General features: G+C 39.5%; 1 protein-coding gene across 1 annotated transcript in view; it reads right to left on the bottom strand.

The window, feature by feature from the left end:
• Window positions 1–3,643: 3,643 nt before the first annotated feature.
• The window catches only part of USP3 (ubiquitin specific peptidase 3), a 122,326-nt gene continuing 110,861 nt past the window's right edge, over window positions 3,644–15,108 (bottom strand). Inside the window, exons 14-15 of the mRNA XM_029575775.1 lie at window positions 9,713–9,780; window positions 3,644–8,810 (exon numbers count right to left, since the gene is read on the bottom strand). Of these exons, the coding sequence (XP_029431635.1) occupies window positions 8,645–8,810; window positions 9,713–9,780 (234 nt within the window). The 3' untranslated portion in view covers window positions 3,644–8,644. The remainder of the gene's footprint in view (window positions 8,811–9,712; window positions 9,781–15,108) is intronic.

Genomic DNA, 15,108 nt, shown 5'->3' on the forward strand with positions numbered 1-15,108 from the left:
AAGCAAATCACATGCAGACAAGTTAGAGGAACTACATGTACTGCTGTGGTCAGGTGTCTTAAGAACCATGACAGACCCTACTGCTGCTTGGTCTGTAGAAAAGACCTTGGACATTCTTGGAGCCAGAGTTGCCAAAATGAGGCATCTTGATCGGGTAGTACACATTCTTCACCACAAACCTGAGGAATTTCTGATGGGAGGGGTGAATGGAAGTGTGTGCATGCATAAGCACCTTTCAGATCCAAAGGACACAACCAATCTCTTGGTTAAATGATGGGAAGAATCATCTTGAGGGAGTTCATCTTGAACCTCTCCAGAACCAGCAATCTGTTCAAACTCTGCAAGTCCATAAGATGTCTAGAGTCCCCTGACTTCCTGGAGATTAGAAAATACCAGTAATAGAACCCCAACCACACTCTTATGAAGGGACAAGTTCAACTGAAGTTGAGACTAGCTGCAGCTAGACAGATTGACTCAATGGATTTCAATCTTCATCTTGACCCTTCTCAGAGGAGGGTGAGAAAAATGTAAGCAGTAGCCTACTTCACAATTTTTAGGATCCATTAGTCCTTAGTGATATGGATTAGAAGGAAGGACTGGACCCTTCTCCACATCAGAGGAAGCAGTAAAGCAGGCCTCAAGGATGTAAAAAACTGGTCCCAAGCTTAGGCTGATGGGCTTGCCACTGATGCCTTTCCTCTGCCAAACTCTAGTGAGCAGCTACATCTGGGGAGGAGCTCAATGACATTGGAAAGGGCAGAAAGATCTGTCAAAGAACAGATGTTTGCAGTAAAAGTACTGCCATCTGACTAAAGCCAGCTGGTTTGCATCACCACAGATAATGATTATGGGGTGGATTGATGCTCCTTAAATCAGAGCCAGCATCTCCTACATTTTGAAGCCAAACAAGTTATCTCCTGTACAGGGTACATCTGCCAGATGGTCATGCAGAGCTTCGAAAGCCACGCACATGCCTTTGAGCGCTAATGGAAGGGGCTGAAGTCCTGGCTGTGATGTCAAAAGCTTTATACAAGAGGATCAGATGCTTCTCACATTCCTCTATATCTTCCACTGCCATAGGGAGGTCTGCACATCCTAGGTCTAACAATTCCAATAGACTGCATCACATATAGCTAATGCACTCCAATTCAAGTGCTAAGCATAGATCCTTAGGTGGTCTTTTTTTTTTTTTTTTTTACCCCAAACATCTAATGCTTTTGGATCTCTCCCAGATGTGTTAGTGATCACAAGTATATTTTGCTTGCTTCAATGCTGACTCCACATTCAAAGAATGATGCAGTTGCTGGAGTACCCTAAAACCTGGTGAAGTCTGGACCTTATAGGTGAAGATTTCAGGCCACCAGAAAACATGATATCTGTTTGCTACATCCTCATTTACAGGTCCTTGAGGAGTCTATGCAGTAGAGTAGACAAAGACCTCTGGAGGTTGAAGAAATGTAAGCGCAAAAACATCCATTCTCAGGTCTGGCTCCTTCCTGACACTGATGGACAACATTTGCTAACTGATTAAGTACCAGATATCTTCCAGAGGAGTGGTATGCTGAGGCAAATTTGGTAGGCTCTCTCAAGGAATCCTTGGGGAATCTTCCTCTTACCACTGGGCTATGCTGAGCTATGACCCTTACAATGATGGAGGCAACTTAGGAGGGGACATCCACTGGTCCTAGGGGGAAATATCTGGCAGGAACTTAGAACGAATTGCCCCAACTTCTTCCTCTTCCAATCTATGAAAGGTCTCCCTTGGAAGAGGTGCATCTGCCACTTCAGGGAAGGTACTTACTCCCACCACCAGAACCCTTTGAAGCAAAGTATGAACCTCTGGGAGACTTCAAGGAGCCCCAAATATGATCTAAGATTTCTTCCATCTTGGACAGGATAGGTGTTAATCTCTCTCTAGTCTTTAGGACTTAAGGAGGGAAAAAAACATTCTTCACCAGCTCCAACAGCTGGACTCCCAATAGCTAAGAGGCCCAAAGCACTGAAGATGGACAACAGATACCCGAACTAGAAACACAGATGGGTTCCTCCTCACTAAAGTTGGCCAAGGCCAGTGGTGGTCAGCAGAAACTCAACATCACACCTTAACTGTAGAAGCAACCTGCTTAGAGGATCTAAGTATTAGTTGCAACAACACCTCTTGCTGGCCAGTGGTGGGGGTAATATCTCCTTCTATGCTACAGTAGGTCTCTTATGCACCAAAGTGCTCAGTTCCAACAAGGAATCAGGTGGCTATCCCAAAGTGCCCCATGCTGCTTGATCAAAGCCAGATACAACAAATGGTTTGGCACCATGGGTTCCTTCTGTGTCATGGTGACACAGAATACACTGCAACCTCCCACCTTAGGGCTGAGGTTGGTTCTGCTCCAGAGAAGCCTCATGCCAACCACACTGGCTTCTTTAGTGCTGAGGTCTTTAAGATCATGAGAGGTCTTGAACGAGTAGATGTAACTCGGTTATTTACACTTTCGAATAATAGAAGGACTAGGGGGGAATTCCATGAAGTTAGCAAGTAGCACATTTAAGACTAAATCAGAGAAAATTATTTTTCACTCAACGCACAAAAAAGCTCTGGAATTTGTTGCCAGATGATGTGGTTAGTGCAGTTAGTGTAGCTGGGTTCAAAAAAGGTTTGGATAAGTTCTTGGAGGAGAAGTCCATTAATGGCTATTAATCAATTTTACTTAGGGAATAGCCACTGCTATTAATTGCATCAGTAGCATGGGATCTTCTTAGTGTTTGGGTAATTGCCAGCTTCTTGGGGCCTGGTTTTGGCCTCTGTTGGAAACAGGATGCTGGGCTTGCTGGACACTTGGTCTGACCCAGTATGGCAATTTCTTATGTTCTTATGAGGAAGCACTCACACCTTTTTGGTATTTTTTCTGCATCTCAGCCAGTGCCTTAATCCTTTGCACCCTACTCAACCCCTGACCTCTGACTGATCCAGGAACCAGTGCCATTGGACGGAGGGTGGGGGAAAGAGAAAAAACTTTAAGACTTGTGGGAAAGCAGGGGAGAGAGAAGAATGCAGTCTTGGCTTAAGTTGAGATTTAGTAGATGCCTTACTTCTAGAAGAATGGCTCCGCTGCTCTACCCTTGCACATCTTCAAGCACATCTTCAAGCTCTAACCCTTCCGTAGGGCCTCAGTTTTCCTGGTATAGTACTGTTGCATTCTGGGTGATAATCCTACCAAAAATGGAGATGACTCTCATGAGCCAGGCCCAGGAAGTGATAGCCAACAAAATGTGTATCTAATGAACTGGCAACCATAAATTGCAGGCCTTAAAACTTATGACCAGTCTACTTGGCCTCAGGCTTTTCCATTTTCTTTTTTAATTGGGGCTGACGCACTGGCAAAAACAAAAAAGTTGCAACAAATCAGAATCAGGCCAAAAACTGGCCCAAACAAAATCTTAAAAAAGGAAACTGGGAACAAGTTCATGCGATACCTCAGATGAAGAAAGACTAAGGGGCGCAAAAGGGAGAGAGAGAGAGTCAAAGAGTGAGTGAGTGTATGTGCAGAAATGCCCATGCATGATCAGTAAAATTTTTACTTAGCTCCGAGATCTAGGTAAATGTCAGTGCCATTAGATAACAACACCCACACGTTATGGTGGATTCATGCCAACTTGAAAGAAAAATAAAATGTATTAGTAAATAACAAGAAGTTCCACCCAAAACTAAGAGAGCCTACTATCTGAGACACACACGAATGTCTGCATCCACACGTATATATGGATCCATAAAGAAGGACCCTGTCCAAATCCTCATATTCCCCCCTCACATGTTCTGAAATTTTGGTGTGAAAACGACACCAAACAAAAAACGTTGTTTTTTTTGGGGGGAACCACACACACACATATACAATGATTTCATAAATTTTCTTTTCCTTCAGAAAGTAGACTTTAAAAATCCAGATATGTAAATACTTTATCATGTTACACATGGAAGATTACCCAGATAGGTCTGATAACAAGAATACCTATACTAGAGGTACGTATGTAATTTTATCTGGGAATATTCAGTGGCAGACTTATCCAGGTAAGTCCTATTGAATATTAGGATAAAGTTACATGCATAATTTTATTCAGTAAACATACTTGCTCGCACACTCTTGAATATAAACCTCAGAGGTTTTCTTATATTACTTCTCCAGTCTATCTGGATCCACGTTTACCCTGTATTGGTCCTCTTTTCTAGTCACTCCAACACCACCTTTTAAATTTGTCTTGGTGCACCAGCATACTTTTTATTTCATTGTGCTGGTTAGATCACTAGTGATTTGCAAAAGCAATACAGCAAAAAGAAAATGAAAAAAAGCCACCCAACAGTTCTATTGTAGTTTCATCAAGCATAAAGATAAGGCTAAGACAGTGGACTCCACTATAAAGCCTCAGAAGGTATGGTCCATCAGAGGCAACGTAGGTTCTAAGAGAAAGAGGATAATACAGGTAGTCAGGGAAGGGCTGGCTACAGTTAGTATACAGGAAATGAATGTTGTGGATAAAGATTAAATCTAGTGACTATGCATACTGGTCTCTTAGTTCTTCAAATCTTAGGCCCTTCCCTCCCTTTAAAAAGGATCTCACCCCTGGGCCATGTGCCAACTAGGTCCAGGAAAAAAGGAATGATGGAATCCTGACCTACAACATATATGGAAACAGAGGAGTGGTGGTGGAGGGAGAGTCACACAACCTAGTTATTTTTTCTATTTATCTATCAGCATCCTTGGGGTATTATTTATTCTACAACAAAATGTCTACCATTTTCAAATGCAATCACAAGTAGTAATCTATCAACAGTTAATCTTTAAAAAGAAAGGCTTACACAAATTCATTCCTGAAAGCAACTTACAATGGACTTATGACTCAGTACCATTGAGTCTTAAGACTCAAATCACAACATGGACCTCTCCATTTGCAAAATTAGGACAATATTGCAAATATAAGTTTTCAAAGATCTACTGTATATCATCTAAATTTCTAATTCCATATATTCAAGTGACCTTGAGTTCCTTAAATCTATACATTATGCCATAATTTAGAATGCTCCTGATAAATATGTGGATCGCATCAGGGTAAGAAAATAAGGAAACTTATGTGGTATGAAACAGCCCTATGAATTTAACAGATTGTAAAAGTGCCCTGTTTTAGGGTGCTCTATACATACTGAAGATAAAATACATTATTTTCTCCCAGATAAGCACATTGTTCTCCACAACCTGTAAAAAGAATCAGCCTATTTAAGCAGCAAAAAAAATAATAAAAATTAATTTTTCATGTTGAATGGTACATCTAAAACTGGTCACTAAGCACACTACTGGCAAAGTCTGGTTAGGCTAGCTGGAAAAAAACCCCCCCAAACAATGAAGTGCAACCAAACAGGTGAAAAAAAAAAAAAATCAAACAACTATGCTGGGATTACAAACGGAATACAATTAGTATACACAGAAATAAAAGGCACATTTACATCAATGGTGCTCTGAAAGGCACACAACAGTATCACTTGACTTAATGAACCAAAATGAAAGCCCTTTTGTTTTGTTTTTTTTTAAAGCAGGATTTACTAGAACAGACTGAGGCAAACTTCTACATTATCTACTCTTCCCCTTTATATATTGCTGTCCAGATGACCATCTCTTGATTGTTATTATTAAGATTGTATTTTATTTATGGCATAATTTGGAGAAAATCATGGACTCTATACAAGGCCAGATGTAGTAAGGGGTTTCTCCTATAGTTTATCTATGGGGAAAACGTATCTATATATAGCATGTCTACAGGCATGGCTAAACTTTTAAAAAGTTTGACATGTTTTGTGTTAGACTACAGATATTAAAAATGTTGTCAATTTCTTGTAAGTTCTAAAATTAAAGGAAAACTTTTTAAAATATAAGAAAATTAATGAAGCATTTATAACTCAGCCTGAAAGAATGAAATGTTCAAGTCAGCTGATAGCCAAATACTTGTAAAGACATAAACCACCTCAAATTTACAAAAAATACAATTTCCATAATGAGCACTACCCTTCCCAAAATTAGTGAGGCAGAAATGTTTTAATTTTCAATGGAGGTAGAAGCTAAAATACTGTGACTGTATACTAGCGTGCATCAGTGACTTTAGCACAGTTTGAACCTTGCTTGTTCTGTATTAGTAATATACTCTGGGATTTTGCATCACTTACCTGAGAGCGTGACGTAATAAGACACGAGTGAAAAATGTGCTCCGAGTTGGTTTTTTTTTATTGTGTAAATAAAAACTAAGAAAAAAAAGTTACCTTTAACTCGATGCAGCAAGTGCATGGTATGCTAATGCATTAGGAGTTAAAAAGAGCGCACTTACTCAAAAACGTGTACACAAAACAAAGTTCTCTGCACATAAAACATGATATGTACAAATCAAGTATTATGCACATAAATCCTGAATACAGGACCTCCACATCATGAACTTTAGGTTCAGCTCCATAGATTACCACTAACTCCAGAAGCTTTACGCACCTCTGACCAGGAGTTAAATTTCCAGCATTAAGAAACCATCAGTTAAGCCTACACACCTCTCTGCATTGGGGAATAAAAGCGAATATATTGATTAACATGCGATTTGTATGGAGGGAGTGCTAAATTGCTTCTTAAATCAGATGTAAAAAATGCACACACTGCTGAGCACATCTTACTACATCGGGGACTGGAAGTGCTGTCTGCATGCTAGGACTCTCCCCGGTTTTCCCCTCAAACCTTCCCTTCATGTGTTACCTCCAACCCTGTCCTTGCAGACAGACAAGAACTATGAGGCCTCAAAAGCTAACATGCAAGGATACCTGTGTTTTAAAAACATGTTCTGTTGGTCCAAAAAAGATATAACCTTCAAAACATCCAATTACATCTCGCAGGTTTATTTTGTATGCAAAGTGTTGTATATTGTCTCAACTGGTTTTCATTGCAATATAAAATACTCAGTATGGCAAAAGGTACCCCCTTGAATTACAATTATATATTCTAAATTAATAGCAAAGCAGCACAAAGGAATGTATAAAGCTTTATGCTTGGAGAGTATACTGGAGTTAGCATCTAGGACTTAAAGTTGCTGCTTAATTTTATTGCAGTATATTTAATCCATAGCAGTATCACTAAACATTTCTGTAGTTTTATGCAAACTTTTCTAGGAATTTCAAAGTTGTACTCATAACGGACTATTCATATTTTACTTAAGGTTCATCTCCCTTTCTTTGGTAGATGAGAAGAGAAGGGGACTGACTAAAAACATATGGTAATAGTATTTCCACAGCCAAGAATACTGACAAGCAGCAAGATTAATTCCAAAAGATGCAAACCAGAAGTGCATGCCTCTAATAAGAAGTCTAAGGCTTTAGGTGAAAGAAACCTTTGCTTTTTTCAGTCAATTCTAGAAATGAAAAAAGGAGGAAAATTCCCAATGCCTGGACGTGCAAATCTGGAATTTGAAGTCTGTGTCTCAAGCACCATTCTGTCCTCTACCCTTCCCCCTCCAAAATAAAACAAAACTCAAAGCATATAAACCACAGACTTAATAAGCATGTGTTTGTCTGTAAAGGCATAGCACCATAACTGCAAACAGGTTGCTTTGCTTTAGACCTCTATGTTCCTACGCTCAAAACATGCAGAAACATCCTATAACTTTTCATTCAACAGCTAAATATTGATTGGAGCTTCTAACAAAGAAATCTCAAGAGCTGATTATCCACTTATGAACATTAATGCAATTTCTCTCTTTTGTAGTATAAGAGCCAATCACTGAGGATTTCTCTTGCAGGTACTATATAGGAAAATTCCTTTGGTGGCAAGGGACCCGTTATTTCCTACCAGCTGAATCATTCAGCGACAATCCTCAATACCCCAAGTCCCCAAGAATTACAAGAATGATATTGTGGGTAAGGGCAAATTGATTTCTTGCAGCTCTCATTTCTGCAGGTCACAAAATGTATTCCATTTATTTGGCAGTACTAATACTACTGGCCCAGAACTTTATTTACAAAGCTTCAATGGTGGCAGTCTTGATACAAAATGATAGCAGCAAATCTCTGGTCTAAATGAGACATTTCCAACTTTCTGAAGGCAGAGAATAATTAAGGGCTCATTATTTTTCATCACATGAGGCCAAATAAGCAAAACGCGCAAGTAATTCTCTTGATTTCAAGAGATTGAACCTGAGTAACCAGGTAATAGTTGTGAGAAAGCAGCATGGATTTCTATTGCTCTTCATAATTAAGAGCAGTCTTTATCCTGTGATGGGAGCATAAGGAAAGATAAATTAAAAAAAAAAACTTTCTCCGATGTAAATGTGCCTTACAAGAGAACGGAAAACAGCATACAAGAGTCAAATATGACTAAATAGTTCATAGAACTATATGTATAAAACAGAGTTATCAACTAAAGCAGCAAACCAAAACACTGCTGAGGTTCTCTGGTACGAAATGAAAAACACACAAAAGACATGCATCTCTCCATGTTTAACACTGAAAACGTACAATGACACAACAAAACAAAACTCAAAATACGAAGCTGAAAAGTGCACTATGAAATTAATAGTCTTTGATCAAGTATTTATGGAAATATTGGAAATGTTTGCTGTCTGGTGGACTTAAGAGGTATTAAAGTTTCTCCGATGTTGATTTGGCCTGGCGCTCCACATAGAAGAGGATATAGGCCTTGGCTTTCACCACCGTCTCCTCTTCTGTCAGTGTTACAGTACTGTCATTGAAATGGAACCAGCGACTTTCATGAGTTGCATAAGCTGTGTAATGTCCGGAGCCCACACTGTACAGTAAACACACAAACAAAAGAGGGGGGGGGGGGGGAGGGGAGATGAAAAGTCACATCCGGCACCATTGCAGCCACTTCCTTTTTTTTTTTTTTTTTTTTTTATTTTAAACAACTGTCTGACTTATCTTTCATGTATTGTTTTTAGGCTATTTTCTTGAGCTACACAAAATTAAGAATTGGGATAAATAGACAGTAAATTACATTTTGGCAATATTAAAATTCAGCAGAGGATTAAAAGTGGCTTCCTTGTAGATGTCATCTCCTGAAGGCTCCTATTGTGGGAATACCACACCCCTATCTTCACAGAAATGTCTCTCTGAATGCTTCCTTCCCTCATTGCCTTGCTGTCACCTGGGAAAAGGACCCATGTGCTCCTGAAACTCATGCACTATGGTCTTTTGCTTATTCTTATGTCAGCTCAAGAAAAAGCATCAGACTCTACTAAGAATCTAGTTTTCTCCAGGACCAATTCGACCACTAGAACTGCACCAGTGAAACAGGAACTAACTGGGAATGATCTAAACCTTCTTAGCCCGCACATTTAAAAATGTTCTTGTGCGCCTGTAAGCAAAGTACCAGTTTTTAAAATTTCCCCTCCTCCTGTGCAGTTTTAATCATGAACTTAATTATCAATTCTTTTTCTGCTATTTCCAGATAGCGCATATGAAAGCATAAGGAAAAGTAATTAGCATGTCGCTTAAGAGTGGATGTACTTGCTGCAGAGCAGAGCTGTGGGATAGACAAGCATATCTTTAGGTAATCTTAAAAGTCCTGTCTACAGGCTGGGCACCTTAGTTTGCAAACACTTCTATTCCAATCAAATCCGTGAACATGGGTGTCCCAGAAGACAAATGGGTGCCTCAGTAGTCCAAAGGGCACTCTTCAGATGTACTTACCCTGAGCCATGATGAACAACAACAGCTGCAAGATCATAGAGAGAGTTTTCTGGGCTGCTGTTCTCTGGCTGCAATTCAAAACAAGAGAAACAGTCAACAATCCAGCAAACAGTGCTTTAAATGTTTATCTTATACAAAGCACACGATCTAGGAACTACTTACTTTCTGCTAATTATTGCAATTTCTTTTCAGAATATACAAACAGTTGGTTTCCTGGAGTACTTTGTTTCTGTCCAAATGCACAAAGCCCATTCCTTCCCCAACACCTCTCTATGAAGTCTTATATGAAATATTAGTGCTTCCAGGATCTTCAAAAACTAAGAGGGAACACTTTCATTCTTAGCTAGCAGTAGCACACCAGACTGGAACATGTGGCATATAATACCATGCAAGCAAGCTTAAATGTAATTTAAAAAAAAAAAAAACCTCTCAAAACAAATTTCTTTTCTAAAATTTAACTAAAAACCCAACAGTAAAGGTGTGATTTAATAGATTTTATTGTAAAATATAAATTAATTTTGCAAAAAAGAAAAGAGCTCAAACAGGCATGATGAGATCTGTAACAGCTAGCCCAAATATTTATATATGCACAAATTTGCTTGACAAACCAGAGACATGGAGATCCACATGGGTTTGATCTATCCCAGACTGTGGATTTAAAAAAGGATTCTAATTTTTGAAGTTGGAGAAAGTATACTGCAAACCTTCAGGCTGATTCAGTAAAAACGCGGGAGAGCGGACGAACGCCCGCTCTCCCGGCACGCGCGATACAGTATGCAAATGAGGCCCGGTGGTAGAATCGTGCAAAAAGAGGCGCTAGGGACACTAGCGCGTCCATTGCGCCTCCTTTTAGCCTGGAGCGGTGGCTGTCAGCGGGTTTGACAGCCGATGCTCAATTTTGCTGGCGTCAGTTCTTGAGCCTGCTGACAGCCACGAGCTCGGAAACCGGACGCCGGCAAAATTGAGCATCCGGGCCGAATTTAAAATTTTTTTTTTTTTACTCTTCAGGACCTCTGACTTAATATCGCCATGATATTAAGTCAGAGGGTGCACAGAAAAGCAGTTTTTACTGCTTTTCTGTGCACTCTCGGTGCCGGAAGAAATTAGCGCCTGCCTTTGGGTCGGCGCTAATTTATGAAAGTAAAATGTGCGGCTTGGCTGCATATTTTACTTTCTGTATCCCGCGCACATACCTAATAGGGTCATCAACATTTATTCAAATGCAAAAAAGAAATAAGAAAATATTGATTCACAGCATCAATAATATAAACAAATAATACTTTACCCCTTATTATCATGCAAATTCAATAACTAGCCCACTTAATGGGGAGCCTTAACAGGAAAATTCTAAAGGAAAAAATTTCATAATATACATGAATATACTAGGAGAAGGCCATTATTTATCCAGTTATATCCTGCAATATGGAAGGCGGTCTACACTGCCTATCCACCCTTATCTACAAGAAAAGATTCCAAATGAGATGGTTCCAGAAATACAAATTTGTTCTTTTGAAAAGTGATTAAACACTTACATGGGAATTTGCGATAAAAAGTAGCCCCTAAGGACAACACTCTCTGTCTCAGATTCAGAAACTGTTTCCGTCTCAGCTGGGTGTCTTTGGAAACATCCGGAAAAATTTGAATTTTCTGACCACAGAACATAATTTCCTTATTTCTGAAGTAATTTTGGAGAACAAGATTTTTCTCATTCTCCAAGCTAAACACCACTAACAAAGTGGATCTTGTTTGAATGTCATCCATAGAGGTCTCAAGAAAAGCAGTTAAATTAGGACTAACTGGTGACAAAATATCAATCCCCCCTTCGGGGGTTGATGCATCTCTTTTCTTAACAGGTAAATAATACATCTTGGAATAATTAACTCCTTAGTTATACCCAAAATTTCTTTAACATACTTATTAAATAATTCTTGGGCCGATAACAATCTAATACATGGAAAATTCAAGAACCTTAAATTTTTCCTCCTTAAAACATTTTCAAAACCCTCTAATTTTTTATAAATAATTAAAGAGTCCTTTATGGATGCAACACTAGTAGCTTGTAACGTTGCAACTTGAGAGGAGTTGGATTCACTCAGAGTCTCCAGATGAGTGATTCTTTTACTGTGATCCTCCAAACTTTTCTTAGTTTCCGCAGCCAGGTTGGTGGATTGAGCCATGGTAAAGGATAGCATCCTTTCCATTTTAGTGACCACCTTCCACACATCAACCAGGGTGATGTTATCTGTGGGGCTACTTCATCAGTTAATTCAAACTGGTTACCAGGCAATTCATTTCCTCTCCCATTAATAGAAGACGACCCATCCTGCATCGCTGGTGTTCGGGCTCTCGGATCAGGCGATGTTAATGCCACTATTTGGGGGTCAGAGTCTCTACTGGCCCCATTATTCCCAGAGGATACATCGGGTAACTGGTTAGCGGCGGGACTGACAGAGGAACCCGAGGAGAAAGATGTCTGGAATGACCTCTCTGATGGTCTGACTTACCCTCCTAATGAGGTGTTGGTCCCTTGGTCCGGTTACCTCTCTTCTAGTTGGTGTCGAGATCGCCATCCTAGCCTTCCTCTTTTTTCCCCATTCAAGTTTTCACTCTATCCAAGGAGCGAGATCTCAACTCAAACTCTCCCAGGGGCGCGCCCCTTTGGCACGCCGGCAGCTGCGCGACGCTGTCCTCCAGTTTAAATATGAGCCAGCGGCGCTTAGATGTCGTCACAAGTAGGCGGGGCTGATCTCCGTTCCTCCGAAGCAGCGTCCCTCTTGGCCGGGCAGCTCTCAATGCGCTAAAGGTTTCACAGTGCGTCTCTCCTCAATGCAGCTCCCCGTCAATGGAGTTTTTGATGGGAATTAGAAGTTGTATATCATCTGCGTAGAGGAAGTGGGTGATTTGAAGATCATTTAGTAGCTGGCAAATGGGTAAAAGGTATATGTTGAACAGAGTGGCAGATAATGCTGAGCCTTGTGGAACTCCAGTATTGAAGTTAATTTTCTTAGAGATGTTATTGTTGAAAGATACTTGGTAGCTTCTGTTGGAAAGATAGAATATGAACCATTGTAGAGTAGTGTCAGCTAAACCAATTTCTGTCAAACATTCTACAAGTATTTGATACTTTACTGTATCAAATGCTGCGGAGAGGTCAAGGAGTATGAGTAGGTATTGTTTTCCATTGTCGAATCCTCTAAGTATAGTGTCATTTAATGAAAGAAGGAGAGTCTCAGTGTTGAGGCTTTTTCTGAATCCATATTGTGTTGGGGATAGGATGTTGTTTGTTTCAAGGTATTCATCAAGTTGGAAATGAACTATTTTTTCGATTATCTTAGCTATGAAGGGTAGGTTGGAAATTGGGCGGTAGTTTGTTTGGTGGAGGTGGTGTCAAAGTTTGTCTATTTTGACTTTACGTTTGTGCTGAAACATATGGGTTGGGTGTTGTCAACGAAGTTGGGACTGTATTAAGTTTAATATTTTATTGTTAAAGAATTCAGCAAAATCATCAAAAAAATATTAAAAATGAAAAAAAAACCCCCAAAAAACCATAATGGTGGTCCAAGATCTTTCAGAAGAGCTAAATAGACTTGATCCATGTCAATCTGGATTCAGATAGTATAGCATGGAGACATCCCTGGTTATGATACTAGATGATGTGAAGAGGTACTTAGAAAAAGGGATAGATTCTATATTAGCCCTATTAGATCTAAGCGCTGCTTTCAACACAACCATAAAATACTAATTTGATAGCTTTTTGATATAGTTGTATTGGGGTGGGTATTGGATTGTTTCCAATAGATTTCAAAGGGTGAGTGCAGCTGGAAAGTTTTAATATCCTTGTTTATTTACATATAGAATGCCACAAGGTTCGCTGCTCTCTCTACAATGCTATTCAACATTTGAGGCTGCTGGTAGCAATGATTAGAAAGTATATGGTTTTCCATTTTTCAGCAGATGACATTCAACTGCATATTCTTTTAGGATCAGATTGTGGAAAAAGCTAAGTTTCATTTGAACCAGACAGGAATAACTAGTTGGATGTCTGCTAGTTAGTTAAAAGCTCAATCTTGCAAAGAGTGAAGCATTATGGGTATGGAGATGAAGCATGAAAGACTGGAAACCTGCCACTTCTCTGCAAGGTTTTGCTGTGCTAATACAAGATCAGATCTATAGTCTTGGAGTAATTATCAGTTCTAAGATGACAGAGGCCCATATCTGGGACTAGTGAGATGAGGTTTTTGTGTTCTTCACCACCTATGACCTTTATTTGATAAGGTCAACTTCACTAGGATGAGCCTAACAACTCTCACAGCAAGGATGGATTATTGTCATATGCTGCTGTTGGGGATTCCCAAACAAAATTCAAAGGATCGAACTTTATTCAAAATTCTGCAGCACAATTGTTGACAGGTGTGTGTGTGTATATGTGCGATCACATATCCCTAGTGCAATGAGATCTACAAGGGCTTCTCATCAAGGTGATAATTACATTTAAAGCCCTTGTCTTACTTTCAAGGCTCTACATGGAAAGGGTTCTGCTTATATTTAAGATATTTACAGCCTGTGCCCTCCAAAGTTTGGGGCAGGTAACAATAGTACATACATAATCACAAAACAAAAAGGACACACACAGAATACCAAAGATGTTGCAGATTAAAAAATAAACATTTTCTTAAGCCGTAATAAGATGTTAACTAGTGCTCCAAAAGCTTTAGCAAATAAGACATTTTTATGAACTTTCTTAAAATCTTTGGCTGAACTGACCTTAGACGCTTGTGTTGGGAGAGCATGCCAGATGGGGCCTGCAAAACAGAATGCTCTATCATGTGTGTCAGACGTTGCTACATGAGGTGCAGGGATGTCTAAAAAAACCCATTGTGACCAGCAGAACAAATAGATTGAATTGGGGTGTGAATTCTCAGGGTTGAATTAAGCCAGGGGACATTTGTGTGTGATAAAAGATTATCACACGACAGCAACTTTATATTTGATGCATTGGTGGATTGGTAACCAGTGAAGAGATTTTAATATTGCTGTAGTGTGTTCTTGTAGACTTATACAGGTTAATATGCAAGCAACTGCATTCTGTATCAGTTAAAGTGGACAAACTGTGATATTTGGGAGACCAAGGAGCAGAGAATTGCAATAATCAATTGAAAAGAAAATAAGTGAGTGCAACACTGTCTGGAAGTTTGATGGTTCAAGGAGGGGCTTGAGATGACATAGCATACACAAAAGGTTCTAACTAAAGATTTAACATGGGGATACACAGAAAGGGAAGAGTCTAGAATTACTTCTAGATTACAAATAGAAAGATTGAAATGTCATAACTTCCAAAATGAAATATAGATGGAGTATCAGGGATTGGAAATCTACTTAATATCAGGATTTTCATC

The sequence above is a fragment of the Rhinatrema bivittatum genome, chromosome 13 (assembly GCF_901001135.1).
Source record: "Rhinatrema bivittatum chromosome 13, aRhiBiv1.1, whole genome shotgun sequence".
NCBI classification, from domain to species: Eukaryota; Metazoa; Chordata; class Amphibia; order Gymnophiona; family Rhinatrematidae; genus Rhinatrema; species Rhinatrema bivittatum.